This window comes from Oncorhynchus mykiss, chromosome 23 (assembly GCF_013265735.2).
Source record: "Oncorhynchus mykiss isolate Arlee chromosome 23, USDA_OmykA_1.1, whole genome shotgun sequence".
Taxonomy (NCBI): domain Eukaryota; kingdom Metazoa; phylum Chordata; class Actinopteri; order Salmoniformes; family Salmonidae; genus Oncorhynchus; species Oncorhynchus mykiss.
Genome location: NC_048587.1, coordinates 5,812,734 through 5,830,755, shown reverse-complemented (window position 1 = coordinate 5,830,755; position 18,022 = coordinate 5,812,734). Strand labels below are relative to the sequence as shown.

The window sequence follows — 18,022 nt, the reverse complement described above, 5'->3', positions numbered from 1 at the left end:
TAATACCCATGTTGTTAACAGGATGTAGTTCTATGTAATACCCATGTTGTTAACAGGATGTAGTTCTATGTAATACCCATGTTGTTAACAGGATGTAGTTGTGTTCTATGTAATACCCATGTTGTTAACATGATGTAGTTGTATTCTATGTAATACCCATGTTGTTAACATGATGTAGTTCTATGTAATACCCATGGTGTTAACAGGATGTAGTTCTATGTAATACCCATGTTGTTAACAGGATGTAGTTCTATGTAATACCCATGTTGTTAACAGGATGTAGTTCTATGTAATACCCATGTTGTTAACAGGATGTAGTTGTGTTCTATGTAATACCCATGTTGTTAACATGATGTAGTTCTATGTAATACCCATGTTGTTAACAGGATGTAGTTCTATGTAATACCCATGTTGTTAACATGATGTAGTTCTATGTAATACCCATGTTGTTAACAGGATGTAGTTCTATGTAATACCCATGTTGTTAACAGGATGTAGTTGTGTTTTATGTAATACCCATGTTGTTAACATGATGTAGTTCTATGTAATACCCATGTTGTTAACAGGATGTAGTTCTATGTAATACCCATGTTGTTAACAGGATGTAGTTCTATGTAATACCCATGTTGTTAACAGGATGTAGTTCTATGTAATACCCATGTTGTTAACAGGATGTAGTTGTGTTCTATGTAATACCCATGGTGTTAACAGGATGTAGTTCTATGTAATACCCATGTTGTTAACATGATGTCGTTCTATGTAATACCCATGTTAACAGGATGTAGTTCTATGTAATACCCATGTTGTTAACATGATGTAGTTGTATTCTATGTAATACCCATGTTGTTAACATGATGTAGTTCTATGTAATACCCATGGTGTTAACAGGATGTAGTTCTATGTAATACCCATGTTGTTAACAGGATGTAGTTGTGTTCTATGTAATACCCATGGTGTTAACAGGATGTAGTTCTATGTAATACCCATGTTGTTAACATGATGTAGTTCTATGTAATACCCATGTTAACAGGATGTAGTTCTATGTAATACCCATGTTGTTAACATGATGTAGTTGTATTCTATGTAATACCCATGTTGTTAACATGATGTAGTTCTATGTAATACCCATGGTGTTAACAGGATGTAGTTCTATGTAATACCCATGTTGTTAACATGATGTAGTTCTATGTAATACCCATGTTAACAGGATGTAGTTCTATGTAATACCCATGTTGTTAACATGATGTAGTTGTATTCTATGTAATACCCATGTTGTTAACATGATGTAGTTCTATGTAATACCCATGGTGTTAACAGGATGTAGTTCTATGTAATACCCATGTTGTTAACAGGATGTAGTTCTATGTAATACCCATGTTGTTAACAGGATGTAGTTCTATGTAATACCCATGTTGTTAACAGGATGTAGTTGTGTTCTATGTAATACCCATGGTGTTAACAGGATGTAGTTCTATGTAATACCCATGTTGTTAACAGGATGTAGTTCTATGTAATACCCATGTTGTTAACAGGATGTAGTTGTGTTCTATGTAATATCCATGGTGTTAACAGGATGTAGTTGTGTTCTATGTAATACCCATGTTGTTAACATGATGTAGTTCTATGTAATACCCATGTTGTTAACATGTAGTTCTATGTAATACCCATGTTGTTAACAGGATGTAGTTCTATGTAATACCCATGGTGTTAACAGGATGTAGTTCTATGTAATACCCATGGTGTTAACAGGATGTAGTTCTATGTAATACCCATGTTGTTAACATGTAGTTCTATGTAATACCCATGTTGTTAACATGTAGTTCTATGTAATACCCATGTTGTTAACATGATGTAATTCTATGTAATACCCGTGGGTTCTTCATGTCAGTATACTGTAGTCACACACATACAATATGGGTTGAATACTGTATACAGGGAACTGTTGGTAGCCTGTAACAGTCTCTGTCATGTTCAACAACTATGTTGCTCACTCACTATGACACAGCAGATAAATAGTTTACATTCCACCTAACTGAACCAACTACCTGGAACTAAGACTGACACCAACTACCTGGAACTAAGGCTGATACCAACTACCTGGAACTAAGGCTGACACCAACTACCTGGAACTAAGACTGATACCAACTACCTGGAACTAAGGCTCACACCAACTACCTGGAACTAAGACTGATACCAACTACCTGGAACTAAGACTGACACCAACTACCTGGAACTAAGGCTGACACCTACTACCTGGAACTAAGGCTGACACCAACTACCTGGAACTAAGACTGACACCAACTACCTGGAACTAAGTCTGATACCAACTACCTGGAACTAAGGCTGACACCAACTACCTGGAACTAAGACTGATACCAACTACCTGGAACTAAGGCTCACACCAACTACCTGGAACTAAGACTGATACCAACTACCTGGAACTAAGACTGACACCAACTACCTGGAACTAAGGCTGACACCTACTACCTGGAACTAAGGCTGACACCAACTTCCTGGAACTAAGGCTGATACCAACTACCTGGAACTAAGACTGACACCAACTACCTGGAACTAAGACTGACACCAACTACCTGGAACTAAGGCTGATACCAACTACCTGGAACTAAGGCTGATACCAACTACCTGGAACTAAGGCTCACACCAACTACCTGGAACTAAGGCTGACACCTACTACCTGGAACTAAGGCTGACACCTACTACCTGGAACTAAGGCTGACACCAACTCAGTAGAGACGTCACCATCTGACATGGACATTGGATTTAATGAATGACTACAGCCGCTGAGCCAATAAAACTCTGCTCCTATCGGACATTTCTGTTGTTTTGTTGTTGTTTGTCTTTACAGTAAACTGTTCAGAGTTAATTCTGTTGTTTGTCTTTACAGTAAACTGTTCAGAGTTAATTCTGTTGTTTGTCTTTACAGTAAACTGTTCACAAAGTTAATTCTGTTTGTCTTTACAGTAAACTGTTCAGAGTTAATTCTGTTTGTCTTTACAGTAAACTGTTCAGAGTTAATTATGTTGTTTGTCTTTACAGTAAACTGTTCAGAATTCATTCTGTTTTTTGTCTTTACAGTAAACTGTTCAGAATTCATTCTGTTTTTTGTCTTTACAGTAAACTGTTCAGAATTCATTCTGTTTTTTGTCTTTACAGTAAACTGTTCAGAATTCATTCTGTTTTTTGTCTTTACAGTAAACTGTTCAGAATTCATTCTGTTTTTTGTCTTTACAGTAAACTGTTCAGAATTCATTCTGTTTTTTGTCTTTACAGTAAACTGTTCAGAGTTCATTCTGTTGTTTGTCTTTACAGTAAACTGTTCAGAGTTCATTCTGTTTGTCTTTACAGTAAACTGTTCACAGAGTTCATTCTGTTTGTCTTTACAGTAAACTGTTCACAGAGTTCATTCTGAAGGTTCCTCTGGGTCGTCTGGTCAAACAGAAGCTGAACTGCCTCATCGACATCGTCCACAGTGATCTCTTCACACAGCATGGTAAGAACTTCACTACTCAGCACCATCTCTGCCAGCCCTACACACAGAGCGCCAAACAGCCCCACGCATAGCGAGCCAAACAGCCCCACGCACAGCGAGCCAAACAGCCCCACGCACAGAGCTCCAAACAGCCAAGCTCTGCACGATGCAGCCTCGACCTTGAAGCTCTGCACAGCCAAGCCCCGCACGCCAAGCCCCGCATGCCAAGCCCCACACACGATGAAACCCCAACACGCCCGTCTCCAGTGTGCCATGTTAAGGTGTAACAGGGTTATGTCAGGGTGGTGCTACAGTCAGTCCTGTTGTCTCTGTGTCAGAGAAGACCCCACCACACTAATCCATCTTATCTATTCTAGATAATTCTGTCAGCTTGATAGTCTCTCTCCTTATCTTCCTTTCTCCCCCCCCTCCTTCTCGCTCTCTGTATCTCTCTTCCCCCCTCTCCTTCTCTCTCTCCGTATCTCTCTTCCCCCCCTCCTCCTCTCTCTCCGTATCTCTCTTCCCCCCCTCCTCCTCTCTCTCCGTATCTCTCTTCCCCCCTCTCCTTCTCTCTCTCCGTATCTCTCTTCCCCCCCTCTCCTTTTCTCTCCGTCTCTTCCCCCCTCTCCTTCTCTCTCTCCGTCTCTCCCCCCTCTCCTTCTCTCTCTCCGTCTCTCCCCCCCTCTCCTTCTCTCTCTCTGTCTCTTCCCCCCTCTCCTTCTCTCTCTCTGTCTCTTCCCCCCTCTCCTTCTCTCTCTCCGTCTCTTTCCCCCCTCTCCTTCTCTCTCTCCATCTCTTCCCCCCCTCTCATCTCTCTCCATCTCTTCCCCCCCTCTCCTTCTCTATCCGTCTCTTCCCCCCCTCTCCTTCTCTCTCTCCGTCTCTTCCCCCCCTCTCCTCCTCTCTCTCCGTCTCTTCCCCCGCTCTCCTTCTCTCTCTCCGTCTCTTCCCCCCCTCTCCTTCTCTCTCTCTGTCTCTTCCCCCCCTCTCCTTCTGTCTCTTCCCCCCCTATCCTTCTCTCTCTCCGTCTCTTCCCCCCCTATCCTTCTCTCTCTCCGTCTCTTCCCCCGCTCTCCTTCTGTCTCTCCGTCTCTTCCCCCCATCTCCTTCTCTCTCTCCGTCTCTTCCCCTGCTCTCCTTCTCTCTCTCCGTATCTTCCCCCCATCTCCTTCTCTCTCTCTGTCTCTTCCCCCCATCTTCTTCTCTCTCTCTCTCTCTTCCCCCCCTCTCCTTCTCTCTCTCCGTCTTTCCCCCCCTCTCATCTCTCTCCGTCTCTTCCCCCCCCTCTCATCTCTCTCCGTCTCTCCCCCCCCTCTCCTTCTCTCTCCATCTCTTCCCCCCCCTCTCCTTCTCTCTCTCCGTCTCTTCCCCCCCTCTCCTTCTCTCTCTCCGTCTCTTCCCCTGCTCTCCTTCTCTCTCTCCGTCTCTTCCCCCCCTCTCCTTCTCTCTCTCCGTCTCTTCCCCCGCTCTCCTTCTGTCTCTCCGTCTCTTCCCCCCATCTCCTTCTCTCTCTCCGTCTCTTCCCCTGCTCTCCTTCTCTCTCTCCGTATCTTCCCCCCCTCTCCTTCTCTCTCTCCGTCTCTTCCCCCGCTCTCCTTCTGTCTCTCCGTCTCTTCCCCCCATCTCCTTCTCTCTCTCCGTCTCTTCCCCCCCTCTCCTTCTCTCCGTCTCTTCCCCATCTCCTTCTCTCTCTCTCCGTATCTCTCTTCCCCCGCTCTCCTTCTGTCTCTCCTTCTCTTCCCCCCCTCTCCGTATCTCTCTTCCCCCCTCTCCGTATCTCTCTTCCCCCCTCTCTCCGTATATCTCCATCTCCCACCCTCTGTCAGCCACCATGTGTCAGGTGAACATGGCAGGTAGTTGAGGAAGGTGTCTGTGTAGTTCTGTAATGTACCATGTTAGGCTGCTCTGTGTTAGAGGGGAGGATTTAAACCTTCCTGCCAAGCAGCCCTGAAGGTAATGGATGTTGACCAGAGAGGCTGGTCCTCCATACAGCCTACTGTGGCACACGCTAGCCCTGCGTTAGTGTCTGTGTGGTTAGTGTCTGTGTGTGGGGTTAGTGTCTGTGTGTGGGGTTAGCCCAATACACACACAGCCCAATACACGCACACCCCAATACACACACAACCCAATACACGCTAGATGGATGAGGAAAGACACTGGTCTAATGTAGATGGATGAGGACAGACACACTGACTGGTCTAATGGAGATGGATGAGGACAGACACTCTGACTGGTCTAATGTAGATGGATGAGGACAGACACACTGACTGGTCTAATGTAGATGGATGAGGACAGACACACTGACTGGTCTAATGTAGATGGATGAGGACAGACACACTGACTGGTCTAATGCAGATGGATGAGGACAGACACACTGACTGGTCTAATGTAGATGGATGAGGACAGACATACTGACTGGTCTAATGTAGATGGATGAGGACAGACACACTGACTGATCTAATGTAGATGGATGAGGACAGACACACTGACTGGTCTAATGCAGATGGATGAGGACAGACACACTGACTGGTCTAATGTAGATGGATGAGGACAGACATACTGACTGGTCTAATGTAGATGGATGAGGACAGACATACTGACTGGTCTAATGTAGATGGATGAGGACAGACACACTGACTGGTCTAATGCAGATGGATGAGGACAGACACACTGACTGGTCTAATGTAGATGGATGAGGACAGACACACTGACTGGTCTAATGCAGATGGATGAGGACAGACACACTGACTGGTCTAATGTAGATGGATGAGGACAGACCCACTGACTGGTCTAATGTAGATGGATGAGGACAGACCCACTGACTGCCCAAAGCACTGGTCTAATGTAGATGGATGAGGGAAACAACAGCTGATTCTTTCTATGGGAACTCTCTCTTTGTGCTTTCTACTGACTTCTAAACCAATTAGAAATGACAGGAAATGACACCATGAAACAGGCCCCCAGCTTCGACTCCAAGGGAGAGCCGACTTGGTTTCCAATGGATACACAACAACACATCTAGGAGTATCAGGATTATTCCCCCATTATAACCCTACATCTAGGAGTATCAGGATTATTCCCCCATTATAACCCTACATCTAGGAGTATCATGATTATTCCCCCATTATAACCCTACATCTAGGAGTATCAGGATTATTCCCCCATTATAACCCTACATCTAGGAGTATCAGGATTATTCCCCCATTATAAACCTATTCCCCCATTATAACCCTACATCTAGGAGTATCAGGATTATTCACCCATTATAACCCTACATCTAGGAGTATCAGGATTATTCCCCCATTATAACCCTACATCTAGGAGTATCAGGATTATTCCCCCATTATAACCCTACATCTAGGAGTATCAGGATTCTTCCCCCATTATAACCCTACATCTAGGAGTATCAGGATTATTCCCCCATTATAACCCTACATCTAGGAGTATCAGGATTATTCCCCCATTATAACCCTACATCTAGGAGTATCAGGATTATTCACCCATTATAACCCTACATCTAGGAGTATCAGGATTATTCCCCCATTATAACCCTACATCTAGGAGTATCAGGATTATTCCCCCATTATAACCCTACATCTAGGAGTATCAGGATTATTCCCCCATTATAACCCTACATCTAGGAGTATCAGGATTATTCCCCCATTATAACCCTACATCTAGGAGTATCAGGATTATTCCCCCATTATAACCCTACATCTAGGAGTATCAGGTTTATTCCCCCATTATAACCCTACATCTAGGAGTATCAGGATTATTCCCCCATTATAACCCTACATCTAGGAGTATCAGGATTATTCCCCCATTATAACCCTACATCTAGGAGTATCATGATTATTCCCCCATTATAACCCTACATCTAGGAGTATCAGGTTTATTCCCCCATTATAACCCTACATCTAGGAGTATCAGGTTTATTCCCCCATTATAACCCTACATCTAGGAGTATCAGGATTATTCCCCCATTATAACCCTACATCTAGGAGTATCAGGATTATTCCCCCATTATAACCCTACATCTAGGAGTATCAGGATTATTCCCCCATTATAACCCTACATCTAGGAGTATCAGGTTTATTTTAGTACCAGATAAAACCATATTCCCCCATTATAACCCTGTACCCTGATTTGAACCCTGTTCCCCTATTATAACCCCATTATCACCCTATTCCCCCATTATAAACCTAATCCCCCATTATAACCTTATTTCCCCATTATAACTCTGTTATAACCCTATACCCTTTTCCCCATTATAAACCATTTTCCCCCATTTTTCTCTGTTACTACCCCATTATAACCCTGTTCCCCCGTTATAACCCAGTTATATCCCTATTATCACTCTGTTATAACCCCATGTCCCTATTGAAACCCCATTTTAACCCCATGCCCCCATAATAACCCATTTATAGCCCTATGTCCCTATTATAACCCCATTATAACCCCATGTCCCTATTATAAACCCATTATAACCCCATGTCCCTATTATAAACCCATGTCCCTATTATAAACCCATTATAAACCCATGTCCCTATTATAAACCCATGTCCCTATTATAAACCCATTATAAACCCATGTCCCTATTATAAACCCATGTCCCTATTATAACCCCATGTTCCTATTATAAACCCATTATAACTCCATATCCCTATTATAAACCCATTATAACCCCATGTCCCTATTATAACCCCGTTCAAACAATATTCCCCCGCTAGTCTAATATGGGCCAACCCTCTAGTCTAATATGGGCCAACCCTCTAGTATACTTAACCATAGTGAATATGGGCCAACCCTCTAGTCTAATATGGGCCTACCCTCTAGTCTAATATATTAAACCCTATTGAATATGGACCAACCCTCTAGTCTAATATGGGCCAACCCTCTAGTCTAATATGGGCCAACCCTCTAGTCTAATATGGACCAACCCTCTAGTCTAATATATTAAACCCTGGTGAATATGGACCAACCCTCTAGTCTAATATATTAAACCCTAGTGAATATGGACCAACCCTCTAGTCTAATATGGGCCAACCCTCTAGTCTAATATGGGCCAACCGTCTAGTCTAATATGGGCCAACCCTCTAGTCTAATGTGGGCCAACCCTCTAGTCTAATATTGGCCAACCCTCTAGTCTAATATGGACCAACCCTATAGTCTATAGGCCAACCCTCAAGTCTAATATGGGCCAACCCTCTAGTCTAATATGGACCAACCCTCTCATCTAATATGGGCCAATCCTCTAGTCTAATATGGACCAACCCTCTAGTCTAATATGGACCAACCCTCTAGTCTAATATGGGCCAACCCTCTAGTCTAATATGGGCCAACCGTCTAGTCTAATATGGGCCAACCCTCTAGTCTAATATGGGCCAACCCTCTAGTCTAATATGGGCCAACCCTCTCATCTAACATGGGCCAACCCTCTAGTCTAATATATTAAACCCTCTAGTCTAATATGGGCCAACCCTCTAGTCTAATATGGACCAACCCTCTAGTCTAATATGGGCCAACCCTCTAGTCTAATATGGGCCAACCCTCTAGTCTAATATGGGCCAACCCTCTAGTCTAATATGGGCCAACCCTCTAGTCTAATATATTAAACCCTAGTGAATATGGACCAACCCTCTGGTCTAACATGGGCCAACCCTCTAGTCTAATATATTAAACCCTAGTGAATATGGACCAACCCTCTAGTCTAATATATTAAACCCTAGTGAATATGGACCAACCCTCTGGTCTAATATGGACCAACCCTCTAGTCTAATATATTAAACCCTAGTGAATATGGACCAACCCTCTGGTCTAATATGGACCAACCCTCTAGTCTAATATGGACCAACCCTCTAGTCTAATTTGGACCAACCCTCTAGTCTAATATATTAAACCCTAGTGAATATGGGCCAACCCTCTAGTCTAATATATTAAACCCTAGTGAATATGGACCAACCCTCTGGTCTAACATGGGCCAACCCTCTAGTCTAATATCTTAAACCCTAGTGAATATGGACCAACCCTCTGGTCTAGTCTAATATATTAAACCCTAGTGAATATGGACCAACCCTCTAGTCTAATATATTAAACCCTAGTGAATATGGACCAACCCTCTGGTCTAATATGGACCAACCCTCTAGTCTAATATGGATCAACCTTCTGGTCTAGTATGGGCCAACCCTCTAGTCTAATATATTAAACGCTAGTGAAAATGGACCAACCCTCTGGTCTAATATGGGCCAACCCTCTAGTCTAATATATTAAACCCTAGTGAAAATGGACCAACCCTCTGGTCTAACATGGGCCAACCCTCTAGTCTAATATATTAAACCCTAGTGAATATGGACCAACCCTCAAGTCTAATATATTAAACCCTAGTGAAAATGGACCAACCCTCTATTCTAATATATTAAACCCTAGTGAAAATGGACCAACCCTCTGGTCTAGTCTATTGAACCTTAGCCAGCCACTCCAACAATGTGGATGGCCTGTCATTTCTGAAGTGCTTCTGTGTTTTTATCCCACGCAAACAGATTACTAGTGCTGTTCATCTAGCTGTGTGGGAGGACAAGAAAGCTTGTCTCTTGTATGTGTGTGTGAGAGGGCGTTTGTGTGTGTGTGTGTGTGAGAGAGAGGGTGTGTGAGAGAGGGTGAGTGTTTGTTTGTGTGTGTGTGTGTGAGAGAGCGGGTGTGTGAGAGAGGGTGAGTGTTTGTTTGTGTGTGTGTGAGAGGGCGTTTGTGTGTGTGTGAGAGTTGGTGTGTGTGTGTGAGAGAGGGTGAGTGTTTGTGTGTGTGTGAGAGAGGGTGAGTGTTTGTGTGTGTGTGAGAGAGGGTGAGTGTTTGTGTGTGTGTGAGAGAGGGTGAGTGTTTGTGTGTGTGTGAGAGAGGGTGAGTGTTTGTGTGTGAGAGAGGGTGAGTGTTTGTGTGTGTGTGTGTGTGTGAGGGCATTTGTGTGTGTGTGTGTGTGTGAGAGAGAGTGAGTGTTTGTGTGCGTGTGAGAGAGGGTGAGTGTGTGTGTGAGAGAGGGTGAGTGTTTGTGTGTGTGTGAGAGAGAGGGTGAGTGTGTGTGTGAGAGTGCGTTTGTGTGTGTGTGTGTGTGAGGGCATGTGTGTGTGTGTGAGAGAGGGTGAGTGTGTGTGTGAGAGAGAGGGTGAGTGTGTGTGTGTGAGAGTGCGTTTGTGTGTGTGTGAGAGAGGGTGAGTGTGTGTGTGTGTGAGAGGGTGAGTGTGTGTGTGTGTGTATGTTTCCCATAGAGAGGGGGAGTGAGGGAATTTCGGCACTGGAAAGACCAGGTATTAAACACTGTAGACAATGAGCCAGAGTCCCTCAGATTGGAGATTTGTTTTGGTGTTTCAGCATCAGGAGGATTACTCAAGTGTCCCCTAACAGCACACAGCTTAGCGTTCTGTCCCGTACACCACAGATGGCACCACAATCTCAATCAATCAAATGTATTTATATAGCCCTTCGTACATCAGCTGATATCTCAAAGTGCTGTACAGAAACCCAGCCTAAAACCCCAAACAGCTAGCAATGCAGGTGTAGAAGCACGGTGGCTAGGAAAAACTCCCTCGAAAGGCCAAAACCTAGGAAGAAACCTAGAGAGGAACCAGGCTATGTGGGGTGGCCAGTCCTCTTCTGGCTGTTTATATAGCCCTTCGTACATCAGCTGATATCTCATAGTGCTTACACAGAAACCCAGTCTAAAACCACCAACAGCAAACAATGCAGGTGTAGAATCACTAAATGGACAATGGACATTTCAAACCATTTACAAAGTGTCACCCCACCAGCGTTTCGGGTTGACAGCTGAGGGGGTGGTGGTGGTGGGGGGGCTGGGGAAATCTAACCGCTCTCAAATTCATAGACAGAGCTGTGGCTACAAGGACTGACCGCCCATGATATCAACATTATAGTTTAATCATGTTTTGAGGCTGTACAGTGTTTGTTTACCACTATATTGTTTACAAACAAATGAGTGAAACAAGCGGTTGATCTTCAAGGTGTTCCTGGTGGATCACCAAACATTTCTGGAGGAAAGACACACAGACTTGTGATCCTAATATTTCATTTATTCAGAGGCCCTGTTGGTGGTGGGTGCACTTGATTCAGAGGCCCTGTTGGTGGTGGGTGCACTTGATTCAGAGGCCCTGTTGGTGGTGGGTGCACTTGATTCAGAGGCCCTGTTGGTGGTGGGTGCACTTGATTCAGAAGCCCTGTTGGTGGTGGGTGCACTTGATTCAGACGAGTGGTGACTCGTGTCCCTCCATTCCTCCATCCTCCTCTTCTCCCTGACCCTTGTCCCATCATCCTCCTCTTCTCCCTGAACCATGTCCCATCATCCTCCTCTTCTCCTTGACCCATGTCCCTCCATCCTCCTCTTCTCCCTGACCCATGTCCCTCCATCCTCCTCTTCTTCCTGACCCATGTCCCTCCATCCTCCTCTTCTTCCTGACCCATGTCCCTCCATCCTCCTCTTCTTCCTGACCCATGTCCCTCCATCCTCCGCTTCTTCCTGACCCATGTCCCTGCATCCTCCTCTTCTTCCTGACCCATGTCCCATTCCTCCTCTTCTCCCTGACCCATGTCCCTCCATCCTCCTCTTCTTCCTGACCCATGTCCCATTCCTCCTTTTCTCCCTGACCCATGTCCCTCCATCCTCCTCTTCTCCCTGACCCATGTCCCTCCATCCTCCTCTTCTTCCTGACCCATGTCCCTCCATCCTCCTCTTCTCCCTGACCCATGTCCCATTCCTCCTCTTCTCCCTGACCCATGTCCCATTCCTCCACTTCTCCCTGACCCATGTCCCTCCATCCTCTTCTTCGTCCTGACCCATGGCCCTCCATCCTCCTCTTCTCCCTGACTCGTGTCCCTCCATTCCTCCATCCTCCTCTTCTCCCTGACCCTTGTCCCATCATCCTCCTCTTCTCCCTGAACCATGTCCCATCATCCTCCTCTTCTCCCTGAACCATGTCCCATCATCCTCCTATTCTTCCTGACCCATGTCCCATCATCCTCCTCTTCTCCCTGACCCATGTCCCATCATCCTCCTCTTCTCCCTGACCCATGTCCCTCCATCCTCCTCTTCTTCCTGACCATGTCCCTCCATCCTCCTCTTCTTCCTGATCCATGTCCCTCCATCCTCCTCTTCTTCCTGATCCATGTCCCTCCATCATCCTCTTCTTCCTGACCCATGTCCCTCCATCATCCTCTTCTTCCTGACCCATGTCCCTCCATCCTCCTCTTCTTCCTGACCCATGTCCCTCCATCGTCCTCTTCTTCTTCCTGACCCATGTCCCTCCATCCTCCTCTTCTTCCTGACCCATGTCCCTCCATCCTCCTCTTCTCCCTGACCCATGTCCCTCCATCCTCCTCTTCTTCCTGACCCATGTCCCTCCATCCTCCTCTTCTTCCTGACCCATGTCCCTCCATCCTCCTCTTCTTCCTGACCCATATCCCTCCATCCTCCTGGTTCTCAATCTCCATCCTCCTCTTCTCCCTGACCCATATCCCTCTACTCCTCCATCCTCCTCTCTCTCTATTTGATCCCCAGGAAGGGCTGTTCTCTATCCTTCTCACTGTTGGTCCCTCAGGCCCCTAGCTTTCATTTTAACCACACCGCACTACCTCTAGATTGGAATTTCTGGGTTTAATAACATATGTTAATTTATCATTGACCGCTTCAGGTAACTCTCTCCATATGGATTTCCTACTCTCTGTCTATCTCGCTCTTTCTCCTTCTCTCACCCCCCCTCTCTCTTTCCCTCCCCTCTCCCTATCGCTCCCTCTCTCCCTCTCCCTCTCTGTCTCTCTCTCGCTCCCTCTCTCTTTCCCTCCCATCTCTCCCTCTCTTTCCCTCTCTCTCCCTTTCACTCCCTCTCTCTCCGTCTCTCTCTTTCACTCCCTCACTCTCTCTTTCACTCCCTCGCTCTCTCTTTCACTCCCTCTCTCTCTCTCTCTCTTTCACTCCCTCGCTCTTTCTCTTTCACTCCCTCACTCTCTCTTTCTTTCTCGCTCCCTCTCTTTCACTCCCTCCCTCGCTCTCTCGCTCCCTCTCTCTCTCTCGCGCTCCCTCTCTCTCTCTCGCGCTCCCTCTCTCTCTCTCTCGCTCCCTCTCTCTCTCTCTCTCTCTCGCTCCCTCTCTCTCTCTCGCTCTCTCTCACTCCCTCTCTTTCACTCCCTCTCTTGCTCCCTCTCTCTCTCTCTTGCTCCCTCTCTCTCTCTCTTGCTCCCTCTCTCTCTCTTGCTCCCTCTCTCTCTCTCGCTCCCTCTCTCTCTCGCTCCCTCTCTCTCTCTCTCACTCCCTCTATTTCACTCCCTCTCTTGCTCCCTCTCTCTCTCTCTTGCTCCCTCTCTCTCTCTCTTGCTCCCTCTCTCTCTCTCTCTCGCTCTCTCTCTTGCTCCCACCCTCTCTCGCTCCCTCTCTCTCTCTCACTCCCTCTATTTCACTCCCTCTCTCTCTCTCTCGCTCTCTTGCTCCCTCTCTCTCTCTCTCTTGCTCCCTCTCTCTTGCTCCCTCTCTCTCTCTTGCTCCCTCTCTCTCTCGCTCCCTCTCTCTCTCTCGCTCCCTCTCTCGCTCCCTCTCTCGCTCCCTCTCTCTCTCCCTCTCTCTCTCTCTCTCTCACTCCCTCTATTTCACTCCCTCTCGCTCTCTCTCGCTCTCTCTCGCTCTCTCTCGATCTCTCTCGCTCTCTCTCGCTCTCTCTCGCTCTCTCTCGCTCTCTCTCGCTCTCTCGCTCTCTCGCTCTCTCTCGCTCGCTCTCTCTCTCTCGTTCCCTCTCTCTCTGTATTTCTCTTTCAATTTAATGGTTTTCTTGGCATGGGAAACATGTTTACATTGCCAAAGCAAGTGAAGTAGATAATAAACAAAAGTGAAATAATCAATAAAAAATGTACAGTAAATATTACAAAAAGTTCCAAAAGAATAAAGACTTAAAAAAAAAAACTTGCTTAGGGTTTAGGCCAGGTTACTTTAGTACTTTATGGATGAATGGGTAGGTAGATGGATGGATGGGTAGATGGATGGATGGGTAGGTGGATGGATGGATGGGTAGGTGGATGGATGGATGGGTGGATGGATGGATGGATGGGTAGATGGATGGATGGATGGATGGATGGATGGATGGATGGGTAGATGTATGGATGGATGGGTAGGTAGATGTATGGATGGGTAGATGGATGGATGGGTGGGTAGGTGGATGGATGGATGGATGGGTAGGTAGATGGATGGATGGGTAGGTAGATGGATGGATGGGTGGGTAGGTGGATGGATGGATGGATGGGTAGGTAGGTAGATGTATGGATGGGTAGATGGATGGATGGGTAGGTGGATGGATGGGTAGATGGATGGATGGGTAGGTGGATGGGTAGGTAGATGGGTAGATGGATGGATGGGTAGATGGATGGATGGGTAGTTGGATGGATGGGTAGTTGGATGGATGGGTAATTGGATGGATGGGTAGATGGATGGTTGGGTAGTTGGGTGGATGGGTGGATGGATGGATGGATGGATGGATGGATGGGTGGATGGATAGATGGGTGGGTAGTTGGATGGGTAAATGGATGGATGGATGGATGGGTGGGTAGATGGATGGATGGGTGGATGGATGGATGGATGGGTAGTTGGATGGGTAGATGGATGGATGGATGGGTGGATGGATGGGTAGTTGGATGGGTAGATGGATGGATGGATGGGTGGGTAGATGGATGGATGGATGGGTGGGTAGATGGATGGATGGATGGATGGATGGATGGATGGGTGGGTGTATGGATTGGTGGTTGGGTAGATCGATGGATGGGTGGGTAGTTGGATGGGAGGGTAGATGGATGGATGGATGGGTGGGTGGGTAGATGGATGGATGGGTAGATGGATGGGTGGGTAGATGGATGGATGAATGGATGGGTGGGTAGATGAATGGGTGGATGGGTAGATGGGTGGATGGGTGGGTGGGTAGATGGATGGATGGATGGGTAGGTGGATGGTTGGATGGATGGATGTATGAATGGGTGGGTGGATGGATGGATGGATGGGTGGGTAGATGGATGGATGGATGGATGGGTGGATGGATGGGTAGATGGATGGGTGGGTAGATGGATGGATGGATGGGTAGATGGATGGGTGGGTAGATGGGTAGATGGATGGATGGGTAGGTAGATGGATGTATGGGTGGGTAGATGGATGGATGGGTAGTTGGATGGGTAGATGGATGGATGGGTGGGTAGATGGATGGATGGATGGGTAGGTGGATGGTTGGATGGATGGATGTATGTATGGATGGATGGATGGGTGGGTAGATGGGTAGATGGATGGATGGGTAGGTAGATGGATGTATGGATGGGTAGATGGATGGATGGGTGGGTAGATGGATGGGTAGATAGATGGGTAGATGGATGGATGGATACATGGATGGGTAGTTGGATGGATGGATGGGTAGATGGATGGATGGGTGGGTAGCTGGATGGATGGATGGGTAGGTAGATTGATGGATGGATGGGTAGTTGGATGGGTAGTTGGATGGGTTGATTGATTGGTACTGTATGTTTCCTGCAGACTGTCGGGAGATCCTGCTTCCTCTGATGACAGAACAGCTGAAGTTTCATCTAGAGAACCAGGAGGAACTGGAGGCCTGCTGTCAGCTGCTGAGTAACATACTAGAGGTCCTCTACAGGAAGGATGTGGTGAGGAACACACACACACACACACCACTACCTCTGTTCTATACTGTCCCCTATATTCAGACCCCTCTGTTCTATAGTGTGTCCTATATTCAGACCCCTCTGTTCTATAGTGTCCTATATTCAGACCCCTCTGTTCTATAGTGTGTCCTATATTCAGACCCCTCTGTTCTATATTGTGTCCTATATTCAGACCCCTCTGTTCTATAGTGTGTCCTATATTCAGACCCCTCTGTTCTATACTGTCCCCTATATTCAGACCCATGATCCACAAGAGGGCCTGTCACCGTGACAGTGGCTCAGACTAGTGGTGATCTAGGACCTCTCCGTACAATCTGATCTAGGACCTCTCCATACAATCTGATCTAGGACCTCTCCGTACAATCTGATCTAGGACCTCTCCGTACAATCTGATCTAGGACCTGTCCATACAATCTGATCTAGGACCTGTCCATACAATTGGATCTAGGACCTCTCCATACAATCTGATCTAGGACCTGTCCGTACAATCTGATCTAGGACATGTCTGTACAATCTGATCTAGGACATGTCCGTACAATCTGATCTAGGACCTGTCCGTACAATCTGATCTAGGACCTGTCTGTACAATCTGATCTAGGACTTCTCCGTACAATCTGATCTAGGACCTGTCAGATCATCGACCATCTCGAATCCCACCGTATGTAATCCGCTATGTAATCTGGTTTCAGAGCTGGTCACGGGTGAACCTCAGCCACGCTTAAAGTCCTAAACAATATCACAACTACCATCGATAAGAAACAATACTGTGCAGCCGTCTTCATCAACCTGGCCAAGGCTTTCGACTCTGTCAATCACCACATCCTCATCGGCAGACTCATCAGCCTTGGTTTCACTAATGACTGCCTCGCCTGGTTCACCAACTACTTCTCTGATAGAGTTCAGTGTGTCAAATCGAAGGGTCTGTTGTCCGGACCTCTGGCGTAGGACGCTCTCCAGCAGGTATATCTCACTGGTCACCATAACAACACCTGCCGTAGGACGCGCTCCAGCAGGTATATCTCACTGGTCACCCCCAAAGCCAACACCTCCTTTAGTCGCTTTTCCTTCCAGTTCTCTGCTGCCAATGACTGGAACGAATTTCAAAAATCACTGAAGTTGGAGACTCATATCTCCATCACTAACTTCAAGCGTCGGCTGTCAGAGCAGCTTACCGATCGCTGCACTTGTACATAGCCCATCTGTAAATAGCCCAACCAACTACCTACCTCATCCCCATATTTGTTTTTCTGTCCACTCTACTAAATATAATTAGGATCTCCACTAAGTCCACTCTACTAAATATAACATTAGTCTCCACTAAGTCCACTCTACTAAATATAATATTAGTCTCCACTAAGTCCACTCTACTAAATATAACATTGATCTCCACTAAGTCCACTCTACTAAATATAATATTAGTCTCCACTAAGTCCACTCTACTAAATATAACATTAGTCTCCACTAAGTCCACTCTACTGAATATAATATTAGTCTCCACTAAGTCCACTCTACTAAATATAATATTGATCTCCACTAAGTCCACTCTACTAAATATAACATTAGGCTCCACTAAGTCCACTCTACTAAATATAACATTAGGCTCCACTAAGTCCACTCTACTAAATATAACATTGATCTCCACTAAGTCCACTCTACTAAATATAATATTGATCTCCACTAAGTCCACTCTACTAAATATAACATTAGGCTCCACTAAGTCCACTCTACTAAATATAACATTGATCTCCACTAAGTCCACTCTACTAAATATAACATTGATCTCCACTAAGTCCACTCTACTAAATATAACATTAGTCTCCACTAAGTCCA

The 18,022-nt window shown here is 46.0% G+C and overlaps 1 protein-coding gene across 6 annotated transcripts in view; it reads left to right on the top strand.

Moving 5' to 3' along the window:
• LOC110514830 (dedicator of cytokinesis protein 1) overlaps positions 1 to 18,022 on the top strand; it is a 538,819-nt gene that overhangs the window by 168,391 nt on the left and 352,406 nt on the right. For all 6 annotated transcript variants that reach the window (XM_036960808.1, XM_036960809.1, XM_036960806.1 and 3 more), the window contains 2 exons: positions 3,405 to 3,511; positions 16,047 to 16,174. In XM_036960808.1, coding sequence (XP_036816703.1) covers positions 3,405 to 3,511; positions 16,047 to 16,174 — 235 coding nt within the window. The remainder of the gene's footprint in view (positions 1 to 3,404; positions 3,512 to 16,046; positions 16,175 to 18,022) is intronic.